General features: G+C 41.0%; 1 protein-coding gene across 3 annotated transcripts in view; it reads right to left on the bottom strand.

The window, feature by feature from the left end:
- The window catches only part of PDLIM5 (PDZ and LIM domain 5), a 141,906-nt gene that overhangs the window by 60,866 nt on the left and 59,564 nt on the right, over positions 1-21,476 (bottom strand). For 2 of the 3 annotated variants that reach the window (XM_056855509.1, XM_056855507.1), the window contains exons 3-6: positions 16,463-16,505; positions 14,684-15,123; positions 2,739-2,911; positions 1,454-1,490 (exon numbers count right to left, since the gene is read on the bottom strand). In XM_056855509.1, coding sequence (XP_056711487.1) covers positions 1,454-1,490; positions 2,739-2,911; positions 14,684-15,123; positions 16,463-16,505 — 693 coding nt within the window. Of the gene's footprint in view, positions 1-1,453; positions 1,491-2,738; positions 2,912-3,758; positions 3,777-14,683; positions 15,124-16,462; positions 16,506-21,476 lie in introns of all 3 variants that reach the window. The other variant, XM_056855508.1, reaches the window with a different exon arrangement.

Here is a 21,476-nt window from a genome sequence, read left to right as displayed (position 1 = left end):
GACCTCCATGCAGCACGTGCAGCAATTATCCTCTCACTACTATCATGTAACATTTAGGGCTATTCATATCGATAAACCCGAACCAAAAATAAACCTGAAAAAGACCTTTTCGGCTTCCTTCGTGTTTAATTTAACCCGAATAGTAAAACTGGGAATAAAGCCCAAGCCGGATAGCCAATCGCCGAATCAGCCAAATAGGTATTTGGCTTTGACTTTTCCCTACAGGAATTTTTTTAATAAGCTCTGGGGTAGGCATTTTTGGAGGTTCCCAAATTTTCATGGTAGGTTCAGGGGACTCTCCTTGCATGAACCCCGAAGTTTGGCGAAGACTGGGTCAGGGGTCCAATTTTATGGGGTCCTGAAAGGGTTGCCCCCCTCCTCCATAGAAAAGCATGGTAAAGTTTACAATGCTTTTCTATGGAGGAGGGGGTGTTGACCCCTTCGGGATCCCATAAAATTGGACCCTGATCCAAACTTTATCAAACTTTGGGGTTCATGCAAGAAGAGTCCCTTGCAGCTGCACTGCGAATTTGGTGACTAGAACTCAAAAAATGCCCCCCCCCCGGATAATTTTAAAAGTACTTTTTAATGGTCTGTAATGGCTGATTCCTCACCAAAGACTCATAGGAAAACTCAGTTTCCCATGAATGCTTTCAATAGCTTTGTGCAGGCCCATTGCAAGCATTCATGGGAAACTGAGTTTTCCCATGAGTCTTTGGTGAGGAAGTGGCCATTAGAGACTTTGAAAAGTAACCACTCTTAACCACTCTGGCTCTCAATAACTTGTGGTCAGGATACTTGAAGGACTGTCATACTGTCTAGTCCACTGGCGAAGATCTTCCTCACAAGCACTATTTTCTGTGACCCCGCCTTCACCAGTGAGGTGAGTGGCAATCAGAGAAGGCTTTTTCAACAATGGCACTTTGCCTATGGAATGCCCTTCCCCTTGAGACTCCCCTTATGCCTACCCAACCTTTTTTAAAGGCAACAGTCCAAAGCATTTATCCCCCCCCCCCCGGTTTTTAATTAAGAGGTCAACCTTTAAAAATTGTTTTGCAGTCTGTTCCCAGGCTGAAAACTTTTTTTACAATACTTGTTTTTGAGCTGCTAAATGCTTTATGATGTTTTATGCTCTGGATAAGCTTTTAATTGTTAACTTCTGAGGTGTGGTAAAAGTTTTTATTACTTTTTATTCCACAGCCCATGCAAGAAGTGACACAGACATTTTCTAAGTAAATAAAATAAACCTAAACACTAAAGGCTGGCCACATTATAGAACCATGCCTCTGCCAAAAGGAAAAGGAGAGTCCTACAATGCAAATAAGCAGCCAAGAACTTTAAAACATCAAGTATTTGCCACATACACACACTACTATTTTCATGTCATCAGCTGAAAATAGAGACATGCAACACGTCAAAACAAATGTTTTAAAATTTCATATCTTGAACTTACTTTGTCTTTTTCGTATTCTCTGATTCTGGTTCTTTCACTGCAAAGAAATGAGCCGAATTAGCTAACTTCCATGAAACTCCTATATAACTTTAAAAAACATTTCTCCAGTGATTTAAAGAAACAGAATACCTTTTTATTTTCATGAAAGGGGTAGATATAAAGTATCTAATAAAATCTCCTACAAGTCCTATTTTCAACAGTCCTACCACGTGCACACCCAACCCTTTTGCTCTATGGCCTGCTAATTTTATCACTAAACTGCTCTCATCACCAGGAAAATTTTTCCCTCTAGCTTAATCGAGAACTCATTAATTAAAAGCCATTTGTATAACCACTTTCGAAATGGTAATGAACTGCTCTGCCTCTTTCCTAACCACTATTTTCGTTTTCATACTAAAGCTCTCAATGTTTTCCATGATCAGGCTACTTTCAAAGGTGGAGAAATGTCTTAAAGCATGATTTGGTTATCAGACATAGGTGGGCCGTGCCATAGGATTCTCAACCATCAGTTTTATACTTCAATTTTTACATTATTTTAGTGATAGAGTCAAAAACACAGATGTGGGATACCAACCCTGCTCTGTTTGCTGGACATTGAACTATTGAAAAAGCTAACCAAGTAAGGAAAAACCATACATTCTGAATGTTTCAACATCCAGGTTATATTTTTCTTTTAAGAATAAAGTCATTTCAGGCATTTTCCCAGTTGTGAATCTCCTATTAAAATCAGCACTAAAAATCTCTAACTTCAAAAATAAATTCAAGGCAAGAAGAAGTCTAATGCATTTCATCCCATTCTTCTTCCAAAGAGTATAGGGAAGCATACATGGTTCTCCCCTCTCTCACCTTTAGGGTTGCCTGGTCCCTCTTCGCCACCAGTTGGAGGTTTCTGGGGTGGAGCATGAGGAGGGTGGGGTTTGGGGAGGGGAGGGATTTCAATGCCATAGAGTCTAATGGCCAAAGTGGCCATTTTCTCCAGGTGAAGTGATCTCTTATCGGCTGGAGATCAGTTGTAATAGCAGGAGATCTCCAGCTAGCACCTGGAAGTTGGCAACCCTACTCACCTTATCCTCAAAATCAGCCTAAGAGGCAAGACAGAGTGACTTGTCTCTCAGTAAGCTCCATGCCTGAGTGGAAACTGGAACCCAGGTCTTCCAAATCCAATTCTCTAACCATATCCCTGATGTACTGTTTGAAATGTTTAAGCAAAAACTGGATCTATTTTTAAAAAATGCATCAGTTGTACAATACTGATTTTTCATGAGGGCCCCAAATATCTACTCACTAGATTCAGTGCCAGTGACTTGCGCAAGGATTCGGAAAGAACGTGACTGGGTCGTTCCTGTCCTGGGGTGCCAATCCTCAGTATCCTCAATCAGTCGTTTTTTGCTGTGGTTGCTGTGAGTGGGTGGATGGTAAAATTCTGTATTTCTGTATACAACATGCTTCCGTGGTGGACTAGTCCAAAGGAAGAGACATAAAACCAAAAGCAAGATATCATTCAAAAAGCAGTATTAAATTTTACTTCACTGAATTAAGGCTTTGAGCAAAAAAAGGATGCTAAATACATTTAGAATTAAAAGTACAAGGCACTTGAGATTCAGGCCTGCCTTATTTAATATATTTATAGGCCAAATATTTATCATGTATAATTGACTAATAAATCTCACCTCAGGACATGCATACATCGAGCAATGATAAACACATATGTCTCATCCAGTGGGGCAAAAAAATGGCTCCCCAGAGTAATTTCTGGTTGGAAAATGGAGTGGGAAGGAATTGCTTTCCTTGTGCTCTGCAGTCCTAATCCAAATCAAGTACCTGAGAATGGTTTAAAATTCACTGGGAACTCTGGACAATGAACTCCCGGTGCACATCTGGTTTGGCACCATGTCTTGATTCACCTTTTAGCCTCTCAATTCAGGCGAAACATGCAAAGAATCCTACTTGGCTTGTACTGGCCTTGAATAACAATAAGTAAGGTTCCTTCCTCCAGATACATGACAACTGTTCATTCAGAATGCTTCTGATGCTTGCTGAACTCCCTGTCACACCTGCATTTAAGAATCCAAAGATTCCACCATATACACTTCTGACTTCCACTGGCCTTGCCTAATCTCTAGACCTCCTTCCCCATTTCCCCCTACCAATAACTTACTACTTCTGCAAACACATGAACACACTCTTCTAAGGGCAGATGAAGATTCTTTACACATTAAGAGTTAATCCAGGGTATGAGGTCCCACTTTTCAAAGCCACGTTATAGAATTTTATACACACAGAAAGGTACAATTTTAGCAATTACCGCTTAGGTGGGTTTTTCCTTTTATGTGTTTTAAAGGTTAAGGAAGCAGAAGGGAGAGTCCAGCATAAGCAGAAGGAAAGAAAGAGAAAAGAATTCAGGATGAGAAGCACAGAAAGTTGAAAACGCTTGCACTTCAACAAATCTACATTAAGTACTACTAAATGTATTAATCTACATTAAGTACATTTGCTTTCTGTTTAAATCGGTGGTACTCAGTTCATGCTCGAGGAGAGCCTTGCTCACAATTATCAAAAACCAAAAGAGCCACATGACTACTGTATGCCCTGTGTGCCATCCTATTAAACCCACGTATACAATATAAGATTAAACTATAACTATGGCTGCACCCACATGATTTTCTGGGTCCTTCTGTCCCTATGATGGAGGCAACCACTCACCCATTCTCCAGTCTCTTTGGTAGAGGATGTTTCTAGGTGGGAACCACTTATCATAGCAACAAGCATTAAAAAGCAAAGGCTTTGCCCACTTTCTTGGAACAAGGGGCAGGTGCCGCACTGAGGAATGATGCCCCAAAGAGCCCCAGGTGTTGTTTCAAAGAACCACATGTGGCTCTTGAGCCACTGAATTAGTATCACTGGTTTAAATGTTTCCATTTTTACCCTGCCTTTCTACATCAAGGGTTTCAAGGGCCACCATGTGTAAGTTAACCCTTTAATGAACACGAGAACATTTTTTAGCAAGGAAACAACACCATGTTCATCAAATACTGTCTACCTTGACCACAATCCAGATAAGTTCAAGAAAATAAGCACACAGCACAGCAGGGCTTTGTTACTTTTCCTGAGAAGCAACCCTATATGCTACTAGTTCCCTCCACTCCCATGGCATTGCAGGTTATGTATATGCATAGAGGGTTTATTGATGACAGGTCCATCATTGGCTGCTAGCCAAGGTAAGTAAAGGGAACTAGTATATATATAGAGGCAGCAAACCACTAAATACCAGTGCTAGGAAGCAACATCAGGGGAAGGCCTTGTGCTCTATGTCCAGTTTGTTGGGCCTCCAGGGCAACCAGTGGGTCATTTTGTGAAACAGGATGCTGGTCTAGATGGACCACTGACACAGCAGGGCTCTTCTAATTGTCTTATGTGTTTTGATGGCTTCTCTCCTGAAAAATCCATCGCATCATGTCTTACAAACTCAAATAGGCGGCTTGGAATGCCTATACAGTCTCAAATTTGAACGAAATGTGAAATCTGTGTTTTTAATTTTGTAACCCAGACCGTGTTCTCAAATACATTTGCCAACTGAATACCATAAGACATATCCAGTGTAAGATATTAATTCCAAAATCATAATCCTTGGAAACAAGATATAACAGTCTTCCAGGAGCACCCAATTGAGCAGGTATTTAACACACAATGTAATTCTTACAGAAAACTACAGAAGGGGGGGGATCATCTTCCGAAGGAATGGGCTTATATTGTCCATATGAATCATTCCTCGTATAATTTTTGTAACCATTATTCTTACATAACTATGTATCCCAATTAAAAAAAAGGAATCCTATGATTGAGAAGACAGAGATCATTAGGCTGGTGAGGTGGAGAAACCAAGAGTTATTTGACAAAAGAATAACTAGATGATTAGTTTTGTTGCATATTGAGTTGTTATTATGGAGGATATGGTATTATTTTTGTGCCACAACAGTTACTTCAATATTAAAAGGCAAACTATATTAGTGAAGTACTTACACTTCATCAGGGTTACTGAAGATGGAAGGACAACAAAAAATACAGACAACGGAGGGAGATTCCAGTATGAAGTACAAATAGGAAATGGAGTAACAAGAGAAAGTTAATAGAAATTGGCAAGTTAAAGCTTTATAGAAATATGTCACAATTTAATAGCAGACTTATTAAACTGTGAATGCCAACATGTTAAGGATAGTTTACACATGCCAGGAAATGAGGTGGTGTAATGCTGAACATAATGAACTGCATCAACTTTTGCTCACAAAAAATCCATTTCATCTCTGAACGGTCCTTTGCATCAACAATGCAAAGCAGGGAGAAAACGTACTTTGCTTGCTGTGCTGGTTTTCTGTTTGAACTGAGCCTTGTTACACAGGGGCGTTTCATGATCCTGGGCTTGCAGTGGTACAGTTTAGTCTACCACCCGATTTCTGGCTCAATAAACAAGGTTTGCATGCCCAATTTACTCTGGATTTACTCAGCAGTCAATTTGCAAGCACTGGAATTCGTTTGGGCACCATTCTTCCGCATGTCTGCCCTCCCTGTGCATTTTCACAGTTGTGCAGTCAGTTTATTTTCTTCCGCACATGCCTTCAATAGTAAGGATTTTCAAGGGAAGGTGCTGTTGCCATTGGTGTCATCGAAGCACCCACTTATTATTTTTTTAAATGGCCCTAAAGTATCAATGTAGGGTTATAGTTTAATCAGGTTCTCTGAATTCTAAGTTTTCATTAAAAAATAAAATTCAGAGAACCTGATTAACTATAACTCTACATCGATATTTTAGGGGCATTTTTTTAAAAAAATAAGTGGATGCTGTGATGACAACAATGGTAACAGCACCTTCCCTTAAAAAGCAAAAAGCAAATCCCTCTCCGATATATGCCCTTTTCCTTATATCTCTACAAGGGATGGGGATAGAGACTTCAGTTTTCATTAAAAAAATGAAGTCTCTATCCCCATCCCAAGCAGAGATATAAAGAAAAGGGCATATATCGGAGAGGGATTTGCTTTTTGCCTCTGCTTTTTTAAATAAAAGTTGGGAATTCAGAGAACCTGCTTAAACTATCACTACAACACTACATTACAAAACTACATCGATATTTTAGGGCCTTTAAAAAAAAACCTGAAATAACTTGTCCTCCAGGCAGAAGGGGAGAGAATAATTTTACTATGACAACAGTCCAATCATTGAAAAGTGGGCTGGAGGTGGGCTGGACAAAGAAAACCAACAGAAACATTATACACCAGGAAAAAGCTGACTCAAAGTCAGCTTCCAGGAAATAATCGGGGTAAAAGTGGTTTCAAAAGAACCAGAAAAAAACCCCACGGAATACCCCCCCCCCAAAAAAAAAACAGAATAAAAACAAGAAGTACAAAAATGTGTGCGGAAATCAGGGGATAAACCAAAGCAGTTTGGGCCAGAACCAATGGGGGGGGGGGAACCATGCAGAAAAGCCCTTAGTTAAGAGTGAAGACATCTTTGGGTTTGTAAAAAAACGCATAATTTCTTATTGAAAGATCTTTCCGGCAGTTACCAAGTCTGGTAGCAAGATGGTGCCACAGGCAAAGGTAAAGTTAAGGCACAATTGTTTATTCCCAAAACAGACTGATTTACTAATGTGTTTAGTTCACTCAAGCAAGCTACATGAACAAGGGGTGGCAGGAAGGAGGAAAAAATGTTTTCGCATGCAGGAAGTCATTTATAATTACTTTTAGATAAATAGAAAGCTGTTTACAATTGTGGCATATTTAGTAACACTCTTTCCTAATTAAAACCATTTCCACAACTGTAACCATTAGACATTTTTTAAAGTCTGAGTTGTACTATTAGATGTTAACACAATAGTACTGAGTATTGCTGCTGTTACCGTTTTCGTTTAATGCTCATGAAAGCCATCCAGATATGAAATAACAGGAATACTACAATATTTAATGTAATATAACACACACCATACCCAGTGAAACTGCAAACACTTCAGATTATGCTTTTTAAAGCCAGAGCTGTCTTGCAAAATTAAAAATTTGCAAAGTTATACATGCAATTTTCAGAAGCACAGAAGCTTAACTCCACTCAAAAACCATTGATACTAACTTTGTCACGGTCGTTACCTGCAAAGGAAAAGAGTATTTAATGTGTTTATTGCGTAGGACTTTTACTGATCTACCACAATGCGACAGAGGATAATCAAAATCCAGGTGCCACTTCGGCTTTTTATCTGAAATATGTTGGAACCTTATAAGAGAGGTTTCACCCAGGGAGGAGCTGAGCAAGAGCCTCACAATTCAGTTCTATGCAAAACAGTTTTCATGCATAAGCAGACAAGACCGTCTACATAAAATCAAACCTCAACACGGCCACTTAAAAAGCAAACAGCCATTTTAAGCCCAGGCTTGGATACAGTCTGTCAGGAGACTAACATGCCTATTTCCTCAAGACCTCACTAACCCTACTGAGGGTAAGACATGGTTTACCTATTTGTGCCCACGGTTTGGGCTCACATACTCCCCCTCCCACTTCAGAATCCCTTCCCAAACTTCATGTTTATTGGTAAACCATAGTTTGCTGTTATATGTAAAGTAGCCAAACTAGAGCTTGTGCAAGCTACAGCTAAGACTAGAAACTAAAACTGCAATGGGGGAAAGAGAAGGGATGAGTGTGCTTGCGAGCTCAGAGAGATTCCAGGTATGTAGCACTGGGAGCATTATGTATGAACTGATCTTCTTTGTGTCATGTTTCCTCATGGTAAGGTAAATTCGTGTCATATGGAAGGGGATGGAATCTCTGGTTGAGCTGCAGACGAGAGAAAGCAAAAGCTTAAGATCACCACTTTCACCACTGCAGAAAAACGTGGGCAGCTATAACTAAAATGGATGGGGCAGCAGTGAACTGCAAGTCCTACTAATGAACACAGCGGAGCACAACTAACTTATTTACAAACCCCACTGTACTTCCAGAGCATTTAAAACTCACTTGGACGGCTCCAACCATCCTCCAAAAGACAAGCCTTCCTCCAACCTAAGAAGCCTTCTTCCAATGGAAGAGCCATGTAAGTTGGAAGGCGGCTTCACACGTTGCTCACTGGAGTGGTAAGACAGGAGCAGATCCACCCCACTGAAGAGCAGGTTTAAAATATGTCCTATATGTTCACAAATTTAACACTGAATCGATTCATCAATGCCACATATCTTCAGTCAGGGCTAATCTAGCAAGAACATGCACTGAAAGTCCTGAGTTCAAATCTCAGCTTAGCCACACTGACTTTAGGCAAGCCATACAGGTATCGTTGCCTACATTACAGGGCTATTGTAAGAATTACATTTCAATGGTACATGTGAAGCAATCTGAATATGTAGCAAATAACATGCCTACACTTTATAGACAAACTTCATCTAAATCAATATTCAACTACAAGAATCTCTTGTAGCGTGGTGTAGTGGTTAACAGTGGTGGTTTGGAGCGGTGGACTCTAATCTGGAGAACCGGCTTTGATTCCCCACTCCTCCACATGAGCAGAGAATGCTAATCTTGTGAACTGGGTTGGCTTCCCCACTCCTACACATGAAACCAGCTGGGTAACCTTGGGCTAGTCACAGCTCTCAGAGAGCTCTCTCAGCCCCACCTCACTGGGTGTCTGTTCTGGGAGGGGGGGGGAAGGAAGATGATTGTAAACCAGTTTGATTCTCCCTTAAGTGGTAGACAAAGTTGGCATATAAAAACCAACTCTTCTTTACATGTTTTGGTCTGAAGTGCCTGTATGTTATCAAGCTTTGAGTTATTAGCTTCATTTTCAAATATAATGAAATGAAAGAATGTCGCTTTACACATACAAAGGGGCATCCCTTTCTCTCATTTTACACTTTCAGAATTTGGCCTGGTCTACAATTGCAGCAGAATGAGATGGAATTCAAAAGGAACTTTTCATATGGCAGGTGCAAAACGCCACACTTTTAAGGCTCTCCGTGTAAAATTGTGTCAGAAGATCAGAGGGAAAAGGGTTCTAGCCCAGTCCCTGGCATGCTGTGAGAATTTTCTGCACAGAGGGAATTATTAATGTGAAGCAACAATGGAAAAGGGCAACCCCTCACCTGCCCTCTCAAGTAGTATCATCTATTCTGCTACTTCCTCATCACCTCGCTCTCACCCTTTGCATATGTAGGACAGGCTTGCATGCACACATTTCTCTGGATTAGTTTCCAGATTCTGCAAGCAATTACGCTAGTACTCTGCTCTTGGGGCACAAAAGCAAGTGGTGTTCGTTGCTCCTGCTTAATCTCAAAGTACACTGTATGTATAGAAGAGATGTGTTCCTCCACATTGGTAAACAGATTGTATTACTTAGGTCTAAATATATTTGCAAAAAGGGCAGGGAGCGGTGTCCTGCTGTTTAATCAGCACTAGATCTTCATGTCTAAGCAAATTCTTGTCACACTAATAATTGCTCGAGCATCATTTGAAACCATAATATTTTCAGTACAGCTAAGCTCAACAAGTCTACGTTTATTTTATTTTATTTTTTACTCTGCCAGATAACATCACTGAATGTATTCAAACAGAAACAAGGTTTCAGGATGGATTTGAACAAACCATAAAGTTACGGTTACATATTACACCAGCATTTCTGGTGTATTACAAATTACACCAGTAGCATTACAAAATACACCAGTATTTCTGGTGTTCTTCTGCTACACTAACCCTAACTCACTAATTTTTTTGCAATTAGGGAAAACTACACTTCCTCATATAGAACTGCATCTAAAAGTGAACATATAGAGGTAAATAGTTTGGTAATCCTAGTTTACTATTTTAAGGGTGATTTAATCTTGTCGCATTATTTACAACATGCGCTTGGAACTTAGTATAGCATAGGAGCTAAGAGCATGCCAGGTCATTCCTTGGTGCTCAGTTATGGATCCTACTTTGTAGAATGGCCTGCCTGAGGAGGTCAGAGAGGCTCCCACACTTCTATGATTCCACAGAATGTGTCAAATGGAATTGTTCGAGAGGGCATTTTTACAGAGAATAAGGCTGCAATATAATTGTACAGGTGAGAAGACAAAAGACACTGGAAAAGACAGTCATGCTAGGAAAAGTTGAGGGCAGCAGGAAAAGAGGAAGACCCAACAAGAGATGGATTGACTCAATAAAGGAAGCCACAGCCCTCAATTTGCAAGATCTGAGCAAGGCTGTCAAAGATAGGACATTTTGGAGGACATTGATTCATAGGGTCGCCATGAGTCGGAAGCGACTTGACGGCACTTAACACACACACACACAATTGTACAGGAGGATGCTGTAAAAAGGGATAAAGGTCTGTAGTTTACGTATGCATGTCTATGGTTTATCGTATGCATTTCTAGGGTTTACTGGATTGTTTTCTAATTTCAGTAAACCAGCGTGGTGTAGTGGTTAGGAGTGGTGGATTCTAATCTGGAGAACGAGGTTTGATTCCCCACTCCTCGACATGAGCAGCGGACTCTAATCTGGTGAACTGGGTTGGTTTCCCCACTCCTACACATGAAGCCAGCTGAATGACCTTGGGCCAGTCACAGTTCTCTTCAAACTCTCTCAGCCTCACCTACCTCACGGGGTGTCTGTTTTGGGGAAAGGGAGGGAAGGAGAATGTAAACCTGTTTGGATCTCCTTAAAAGGTAGAGAAAATCGGCATGTAAAAACCAACTCTTCTTCTAAACCTGTTTTTGCCTGTCTATGTTATATCTTACACTGTGTCTATTGCATTGTTTTCTATTGCATTGTAATCTCATATTATTACAAAGTTTGCTAAACGTCTTATATTGCCCCTGTTGCATTGCTAAATTTTGTAATCTGTCTTGACTCTCAGGAAGAAAAACGGTCAGCAAATAAAATTAAGTCAGTGAATAAAATAAAAATCCCTAGTTCAGACTTGAACACAGAAAGATGCTTTATTCTGAATCAGACTGCCGGTTCATCTAAGTCAGTGTGGTCTACTTAGACTGGCATGTATCTATAACCTGATCCTTTTTTTAAATGGTGATGCTGGGGATTGAATCTGGGACCAAGCCAAGCCTGCTCTACCACTGATCCATGGCCCCACCACACAGCATGAAAGCTATGAGATGGCTTTAGGATTGCTGCTACATGCAACCACAGCACCCTACCTGTACAATATAAGTTCAGAATTTGCACCTATATTTGATAGGTAGAAAAAGTATTTTAGTTTCAACAAGGAGATCAAGACAGGAGGGAAAGATCACTTGAGTGCTGGCAGCATAAACACATTTTAGTTGCAATAAATTGTTTTCTTTTCTAATGTAAATTACTATAGCTAAATGATAACTCTGTGGCTTCATAGCTGCAAAAGCCAGCTTTCCTGGAAGTCCACAAAGGTATATTTATAAGTCCATCTATTTGCTTCAAGTTGTCAGGAACTCCTTCATCCCATTTTAGACTATCGTCAGTTCCTAAGAACAGTAACAATTGCTAGGCCATCTGTGCACCAAGAGTTGCACTGTAGGAAATCTGTTAAAGTAAATTTGCTATCAGAAAATAAGTTTATTCTACATGCAAAGGCCAAACCTTTTTCTTCCCAAGTATAAATTAACTCAGTTACAATTCTAGTGGGTTTTGTAAGTCTGGTTTGAGTAAATATGTGTTGATTGGGTTCTATATCTAATTTTAGATACTTATTTCCTATCCCTGTTTTACCTGTGAAACACTTTATCTTAGTACTTTTTATTGTTCCTGTTATTTTTTATACAGGTGAGCCTTATGCTGTTTACAGTTTCAGAGGGTAGCCGTGTTTGACTCGAATCTAGCTGTTATACTGCTTACAGTAACTTTTAAAATTCTTTGAATGAATCAGTAGACTCCAAATTCGGAAAAACATAACCTGTTAAAGAATCCCTCCACATCCTGCTGAAAGCACTGCCCAATGAAAGCAAACAAATTACATAGCCGCAAAGCATGCAGAATTAAGAATTTAGACTTTTGACACAGCCAAATTGCCTAGCCTGAATATAAAATTTCTTTATTCGCAAAGCACTCATTCTAAGAATATTTCAAACCACCACAATTCCATGTCCCATTTGCTAGATAAAATAAACAAAACTTATGCAGGGAGCTGATCTTTCAATTGGTATATCATCAGCTGCAGCTTGGGATGAGGAGGTGCAACTTCTCCATAGCATCTTTGTCACCAAGGCCAGCTGGCGGGATTTTTGTTCTCTCTTACAAGTAAGTCTCCCTGCTAGCTCCACTGGGTAGCTTCCCTTCCCTGACTGGTGATCCCTTTGGCAAATACAGGCATACCTCAGAGGGAGGGGCTGTGGCTCAGTGGTAGAGCATCTGCTTGGTATGCAGAAGGTCCCAGGTACAATCCCCGGTGTCTCCAGTTACAGGAACTAGGCAAGTATGTGATGCGAAAGACCTCTGTCTGAGACCCTGGAGAGACGCTGCCAGTCTGAGTAGACAATACTGACTTTGATGGATTAAGGGTCTAATTCAGTATAAGGCAGCTTCATGTGTTCATATTACGGATTTGGTTCCAGACCACCGCGATAAAGCAAATATCGCAATAAAGCAAGTCAAACAATATTTTTTTGTTTCACGCTGCATATAAGTTATGTTTACAATACATTGTAGTCTATTGTAAAATAGCATTATGGCTAAAAAATCGTACAAACTTTTATTTAAAAAACACTTTATTGCTAAAAATGCGACACCGAGACACAAAGTGAGCAGATGCTGTTGGAAAAATGGCGCCAATATGGCTCAACACAGGGTTGCCACAAACCTTCAATTTGTAAAAACACAATATCCATGAAGTGCAATAAAGTAACACACAATAAAACGAGGTGTGCCTGTATCCACATGTGGCTCAGATATTTGCCTGACCAATCAATCTGCAACTGTCGCACTGCCTGGTGCTTTGCAATTCCTGTCCCTCCTACATTTCACTGGATTGATCTCAGATCTGTGACCTAAGATCTCCAATTGCAGTTCTCCTTACTAATGATTACCATAATTGAACTTGTTTCCTAGCTCCTGATCCTGCCTTGCATAGACCATGTCCTTGGCTATTTCCATTCTTTTCCATATTTCACTAAAACTCTCCAAGATTACAGGGTGTGTGTTTATTCTGAAGCTGTAACCCTGCAAACTTTCATGGGGACTTGCCTTCGACAATCAAGCCATTTAAGTACATTTGATGAATCTGAACTAACCAGTTATTTTAAATAGATACATCTCATTATTCCTATATATTTTTTAATTTTTTAATCTAAACTTCATGTATAATGGAGTTTCCCCATTCCTCAGTATATGGTGTTAAAACCCTCAGTTTGTAAACTACTCACAGTCAAGGTTATTTCCTTTCCAGTCTCCTGTTACTGGTGAAGCAATTTTTCACAATTCCCGAAGAATCTTTAACCAAACAGCTTCCATTGTCGGATACCCGCATCTCTCCTTACAACACTTAAACTGACACCATAGTATAAACACATATAATAGTTTGGGTCTTCAGACAATGAACTAATAACTTTCTAAGGAGTTCATAACATAACGAACGATAATAGGTGTTTATTTCCTCCTTCAACACACCTCCCAGCCGCATATAAAACTGAACATAACTTGTCCAAAAAAGGGCGTGACACAAGCTGCTTTAATAGTTATTCTACTCTAAAACAATCCGGGGAACTATAGTTTTGTGAGTAAAGTTAAAGGTATCTCAAAGAATTCTCAACAATGTCACCAGACTACTAGACCCCAGATTCTGTGGGGGGAAACTGACAGAAAGCCAACAGTTGCATAGATATGCCCAAACAGTCTCCACAGATTTCAGCAATATACTGAAACTAGTGGGGTTTTTTTTTCATTCTCAAACATAACAAGACTGATCAATAAAAACTGCCCAGGAAATACGATTACCCTTTGAGGAGGAGGAGGAGGAGGAGGAAGAAGAAGAAGAGGAAGAGAAGAAGAGGAAGAGGGAGGAAGAAGAGGAAGAAGCAGCAGCAGCAACAGCAGCAGCAGCAGCAGCAATGAGGTGGCCACATAGTGCAGGACACTATCTTGTATTACTAGATTAGGAATTATGGTTTTAAATTATATGTTTTAATCCAATATTTGCACATTTATTTATTGTTGCAAGCTGCCCTGAGCCCAGCTTTGCTGGGAAAGAGCAGAGTATAAATAAACAAAATAAAACAATGTGCCCTGAAGCCACCTACCCATTTTGCTGCGCATTGTCAACCTGGTTCTCTTTGAATCCTCTTCGCTGCCCCTCTGCCACCTCCTGGGCATTTTCGTTGACAGAGGTGTTCAAGGATGCATTGTATGTGGGCTGCCATGGGACATTAACTGCAGGTTTAGCAGCTCCCAGCACAGGCGGACGCTGGTCAGCATTAGATTTGGCATTAGCGTGCAGTCCCGAGGCAGAGAAAGGGGGAGGCATGAGAGTGGCCGGTGGTGGAGGGGAAGCACGTGATGAAAAACTCGCATTGGCTGGAGTGAAGGCGGACGATGGTGATGGGATGGAGGTGACCTTGGAAGATGACACAGCCCCAAATGGCCTCGGGGCCTTATTGAAGGCCGTGTTGCCTGTGGAGGAAACTTTGGGCGCGACTGCAGATGCAAGGGGCACAGGCTTAACTAGTTCCGTAGGCTCTACCTATGTGAAATAAAAACACACAAAATACACACACACACACGAACAGCATGCAAAATACTGAAGCAACACTGTCATCTGTTTGTATCTCAGCTGGACGACAGTGATGGGTTACGGTAATGTAGCTTCATCCATAAAGCAGCAGCAGCACTAAATGGCAGACACTGCATGCATATCTGGGGAGAAATCCCTAGCCATGCATATGCTGAGAGAATCCTAATATTTTAGCAAAAACGTTCCAAGCTTGCTCCGTAAGGTTTGAGGGAGGGGGGAGGGAAATAAGAGACTCCCCAATAAGGTTTGTACTTAGGATTCTGGCCTCGGTCAAATAACTGGGATCAGGTTTTTTTGTTTTTCGAACGACAGTTCCGTCACTTTTTTAAGTGATGTGAATTTTGAAAACAGCTGGTAATACGATAACATGAGGTTTTGGTGTTTAAAGGGGAGTAAGTAAGAGTTCTACCGGACGTGCCTAAATTAAGGCTTTAGGCCTCATGCCTCTGTTGACAATATAAAATGGTCCTGGTGGTGAGCTGCTGTTTAGCACTTAAACTAAAAAATGAAAATTTGAATTATTTTAGAAATAGAAATCTGAAAATGAAGCACGAAACCCCGTAATTCTTTCCCGGTTCTTCTCACTCTCTTCGTTAACAGGTCATGAGATTCCACTTTAAGACAACTGGCTGAAATTTGATACAGACCGATGTGTCTGAGGCCAGTTGAACTATAACAAAAATATTTTAAACAATAAATAATTTGAACTGTGGCTTGACATCTAAGGTCCCACACTCTTTGGAGACTGCAGCCTCCCTTATGTCCAGCCATTACTTCAAAGATGCCCTCTTGTTTGAACCAGCTGTGCACTAAAATCACATAACAGGGATACACGGAAAGTTCAGCGGCCTGTCCCAAAATTATGACCTCCTTTCCCTGAGCGCTACTGGGAAGGCTTGTGTCTTACAACTAGATTTTGGAAGCTAGCTAAAGAGGGAATCGATAGGACGTGGCTCTGATTGCAGCAAGTAGTTTATGGGTATTCTCTTGTTACACCGTTACCTAATCTTGGACTCTTACATTGTTCTGTAATGCTAGGGGAGAGCAAGCCTTGTCAATCACAAAAGGACACAAGAAAGGAGACATTCTCAGCCATGTGGGAATCAAGCCAGGTAAGACTCCCCAGATCAAGACAAACCTCTGGATATGCTAAATTTAGGGAGGGGAATAGTAGGCTGCATTGGAAGATATCTTTTAATACTGGCAAGTGTCTAGAGAAGGATTCAAGGGACATGAAAACGTTAATTGGCCACAACTACATTCCCCTGAATTTAAAGAAGAGACTTACTTGCTGCACAGGAATAGGATCAGGCTTTGGTGCTGCAGGTGATCTGAAAGAAACACAAGAAAAGGGACAGGTGAATTCACTGTTCTGCTCTCTAGCTTGAAATGGCCCCATACATTATAATGTAGTTAGTGTAAAGCAACAAATCAGTCAGACCCAAGCAGTTTTAGGTCCCCTGTATTTAAACAGGTATTTCTCCCTCCCTATTCAAACCAATGGGATTTGAGGAAACCAATAGAGCTTCCAATTCTCCCTTTTGTTCTAATCAATTGCTTCATTAAGCATTCAAATAGCAGGACATTTGCTTCCCAGATATACACTGCTTCCAGAGAAAGGTGAAGGGATTTATAGCTGAACTGCATAAATTACAACCTAAACTGCCTGTAAGAGGTTAACAACTAACAGTACCATACAGATTAAAAACTGTTTTAATGATGTATGGGGCAAGGTGAATGCAAGAGAAGAAAAGAATTTCTCTTATCAGCACTGAAGAGGGCATAAAAGTTCCTGCATTTTGGGGGGGGGGAGAGACATTGAGGCACATGAGCAATAGTTTCTCAAACAGTTTTCCACATCCCTACTGAATGGACCCCCTGATCTGAATGGCCCAGGCTAGCCTGACCTCAGAAGCTAAGCAGGGCAGCCCAGGTTAGCACTTGGATGAGAAACCGAGGAAATCCAGGGTTGCTAAACAGAGGCAGGCAATGGCAAACCACCTCTGTCCATCTCTTGCCCGGAAAACCCTACTGGGTTGCCATAAGTCAGCTGTGAATTGATGGCACTTTCCCCCACCACTGAATGGACACACAGGAATACCAAACAAAAGATTGTTCTGCCTCTTGAGAAACAGGTCTGCTCTTCCATCTTTCACAGAATGGATGAGGTTAATAATCCCAAAGCTGATATATACACAAGCCACACCATTATTGAAAGCAATCAATTCACAGTAACAAACACAGAAGTTACTATTTGTTCAGTTATACATGTAGATGAAAGAAAACATGCAATTTTTACAATGTTTGTTTTTGTCAGTGTGAGAGAATGATATTAGGAAAAGTGTATCTGGTGTTACAGCATACGAAGGTACAGCTGGAATACCAAACCTCCTATTTCCCCTTTCTTGGCCCAAGTCCTACCATATACTTAAATAAAATACTTCATATTTCCATGCATAATCTTTACAATGAGTGCTACTGATAGGATCCAGTCCCAAAGGCCCCCCCAGCCATAGCATTCTATACAGAGAAATTCCAAGAACCCTCAATACTGGAAACTCCTCTGCATCCAAGCTCTATGCCTACAGATATTCATAACCCAAGCGTACTTTAAATGTTTCAGCATGAGGAAAAAGTCAGGGAAGCAATAATTTATGAAAATGTGTGTTCCTTCCCGCCCCCAAAATATAAATTAGTAAATTACAAAGAACAATAGGGGGGATGGTATGAAACAAATTATACCCATATGTTTTCTTGGTTTGTTACAACATCTCTTCCTATTTATAATGGGGGAAAGCAAGCAAGACTTCTGTGGTTTTATAGTTACAACACTGAACTGTGCTAAAATAATTAACAATGTAGTCAGTAGCAGCATTAAAAAGCTTCACTGTCCTTTTGTTAAACATTTTTTAAACAGATTCAGCCCCTTACAAATACTTGCCATATTTTTTTCCCAAATACATTTTGTGGTTAGGAAACAGAGCATTTCAGGAATCTCTGGGCAGATAGCTAACTACTAATAGTAGATTCAGTTGACTGTGTAAAATTATACATTGAACACTTATAATAACAAAGTGCGACCATCAAAATAAGAAAAGGAAAACTGCTGTGCTTATGAAAAGTGAAGGGGAAAAAAACAGTCAAAGCAACATAAAACAGATCTTGGGAACACAATATGTCCATGTATGCTAGTACAGATTCTGATTAATAACCAAAGCGTTACAGCCACAGTCCCCCTTCACATTTACTGTCACTGTAGTGACAGCCATTTTCCCACAACAACATTCACCATTTTGCCAAGAACTGAAATACATAAATACGTGAATGCAGATTATAAAGTAAATAAAGGAGGGTACGAAGAAGCAGTGCACAGAGAAAAAAGGACCTGAGGAACTGGATGACGGAGGCATGACACTGAAGTGGCCAGGTGCCTGGGGAGATGAGAGACTGTGAGCTGACTGCAAGGAGGAAGCAGAATGCAAGGGAAAGCAGACTACACCACAGAAATGCATCAAGGACAGAATCGTGGATCAGAGAGCAACATGTTTACTCTGGGTTGGGAAATTCCTGGAGATTTACAGATGGAACCTGGGGAGGACGGGCTGGGGAAGGGACTTCAACGGGGTATAACACCATACAGTCTGCTCTCCAAAGTTGCCATTTCCTCCAGAAGAACTGATCTTTGTAGTCTGGAGATCAGTTGAAATTCCAGACCTTACTTGGAGGTTAGCAAGCCCTATTTACAATCCTCACAGAACACTGAAAATTTGTTCTGTGAAACCTCTGAGACACAGGATTTGCCCCTGCCCCAACAGCAAGATCCGAATTACGGTCTTGCTGTTTGTGAGCTTCCTAGAGGTAGGTGGTTGGGAACCGTGTGAACAGAACACCTGACTAGATGGGCCTTGGGCCTGATCCAGCATGGCTCTTCTTATGTTCTTATTATTGGGAAGCTGGATTCTACAGCTTGATTTGGATCAACCAATCACTGTAGAAAACAGGAGGTGAGGCAGCCCAGGTAAGCCCTCACTGGAGCATAAGACGTTACAGACTTGGGTACTGTAGTGACACAGAGCTTCCCTGCCCCTCCCACCCACCTTGGCAGTGAAAACTTCTCCTTCGGAGAGGCACAGATACTACCCATAGTTGAAAGCAGTGGTTGAGTCAAAATAACAGCCTACGGGCACATTCCTGACCTGCACCAGCGGGCAGAATGAAAGTCTGGTTGGAGGCCAAGAAGGGCCTGCGTCGGCGGCCGGGCCCCCTATGCTGGCGGCCAGGCAACTTCCGCAGGCATTTGTGGCCCCAACGCCAGCGGGAAGGCCTGGTTGCTGCTTGCCGGCCGCTGCCATGGCAGCACCACCCTGGGACTGCCGGCAAAGGTCATGGTGGCGGTCCGGGAGGCATTCCCGAGTCGTAACAGCATCCCAGGAGGTGTTCCCGTGGCATAACGGTGCCGGGCTGGGGGTGCCATTAGGCGGCCTCCTAAACTGTTTTGGCCTGGGAACACCCCTTTTTGGGGGCCGAGATACATCACCTTTTAGGTGGCGTATCTCCCATGCAACCCTGCACTGATTTTTTGCACCGGGAGGGTTTTTTGGCAGGGCCGAAATCTCCTTTGGAGGCAGCGCAGCTGCATTGCCTCCTAAGCCCGGCGCAGGGATTCCTCTCAGGAATGCACTGTGAGTCTTTCAAACACATCGTTTACAGACTGGCCACAACCATGGCTTTAAACCTCAAGCTGTCTGTAATGTTTACATATGGAATCCACCAATTTAAAGCAAGATAAATCTTCATAGTTCCTCACATCATGTGTTTTTCCCTACAATACATTTTCCCCATCTTCAATAGGCAACTGCCTTTTGGTAAAACCAAGCAGAAAATGATTACTGGACTCTGGCTGACATGGCAATTGGCCAACCAAAATGTTATTTTCTTTCTACATTAGAGACAGAATGAAAGATTTTGCCACTATTTGGTTGAATGATCAAAGCTGGCATTTTGAAACATCAGAGAGAGCCACCAACTCTGTCAGAAGTCTCCCACAAACTTGGAAAAATTGATGATTTCCAAAACGGGCTTTTTTTTTTAACATCTCAATTCCTATGATGTGTCAGCCACATTAAAAAGTTAGATTTAAAAATAAGTGCAGCATTTACCAATGAAAATACCATCCTGCTTCTGTGCTTTGAGCTCCATTATTCCTTGCATCACCAATGGCTCTATAGATAGCAGCTAACTCGTTGCAAAAATTGGGGTTACAATCAAAAGCAAATCCTGGCAATGAAATGCCACAACTATGCGTGGAGTGCAGGGGAGGGGAAACCAATAAATGCATGACTAATGGGGAGCTGATCATAAGCAGATGTTTCATTAGAAAAGGTGCAACAAGAACGCATGCCAGAACTAATCCAAGACCGGTGACAGTTTTATTCCAGTAAATGACCACTTATTCCAGTGTAAATAGTACATTAAAATGATTTTATTCAGTGTGCCAAAAGAAAAGCAGCAATGATATATATCCATATGCCACAGTACAACACAGACATTAAAGAGACCACCTAAGAGGGTAGCGGCAGTTATTAAATTGAATCTTATTTGAATAAGCACAAAAATTCTCTCAATGGAAATTTAGACAATTAATAGCTTAAGTATCAAGCCTATAGTGGAATTGCTACCACCTATTTAGATGGTGTTTTTAATGTGCTAAATGAAAAAGTGGGTTCAAAGCTATTAAATGGAAGCCAGTGTTACCCTTTCACTGAAAGAATGAAGTTTCCCAGCACTTGTAAAGGAATGCCTGCCAGAGCTTTTAATTACAGTGGTTTAAAGATGTTTGGGTATCCAATTCTCTGTCTTCCCAAGTATAATTAAGTACATCTGCTTCTTCTCAGCTGATGGAACAATTTTCTCCACCCCCACATTTGTTCTTCAGCAAATAAGTTTCTTCTAATTAGTCTACTTGAAATGGTTGTGGAATCAGATTAAAAGCAAAACAGTAAAGGTAAATTTACTTTTACTCACTGTAGGGCTGGCTAACCTTTGTAGCTGTGTATTAGACAAAAACAACAAAAGCTAAATAAAAGAGACAGTCATGTCTTCCAAAAGCCAGATTAGAAAGTGAATGTCTCAGAGGAGGTTTTAAAACGGCCTTAGCCTTTTTTGCTTCTTTCACATCCTAAATACTTTGCCCAGTGCTTGTTCTTACTAAAAATGAAAAGCACTTACCCCAACTAATTTTGCCAATTCAAACAGTTTTTCAACTCAATCACCTGACAAATATTTCAGCTTTCTTTTGTGAC

This window comes from Euleptes europaea, chromosome 9 (assembly GCF_029931775.1).
Source record: "Euleptes europaea isolate rEulEur1 chromosome 9, rEulEur1.hap1, whole genome shotgun sequence".
Lineage (NCBI taxonomy): Eukaryota > Metazoa > Chordata > Lepidosauria > Squamata > Sphaerodactylidae > Euleptes > Euleptes europaea.
This window is presented reverse-complemented; position numbering and strand designations above follow the sequence as displayed.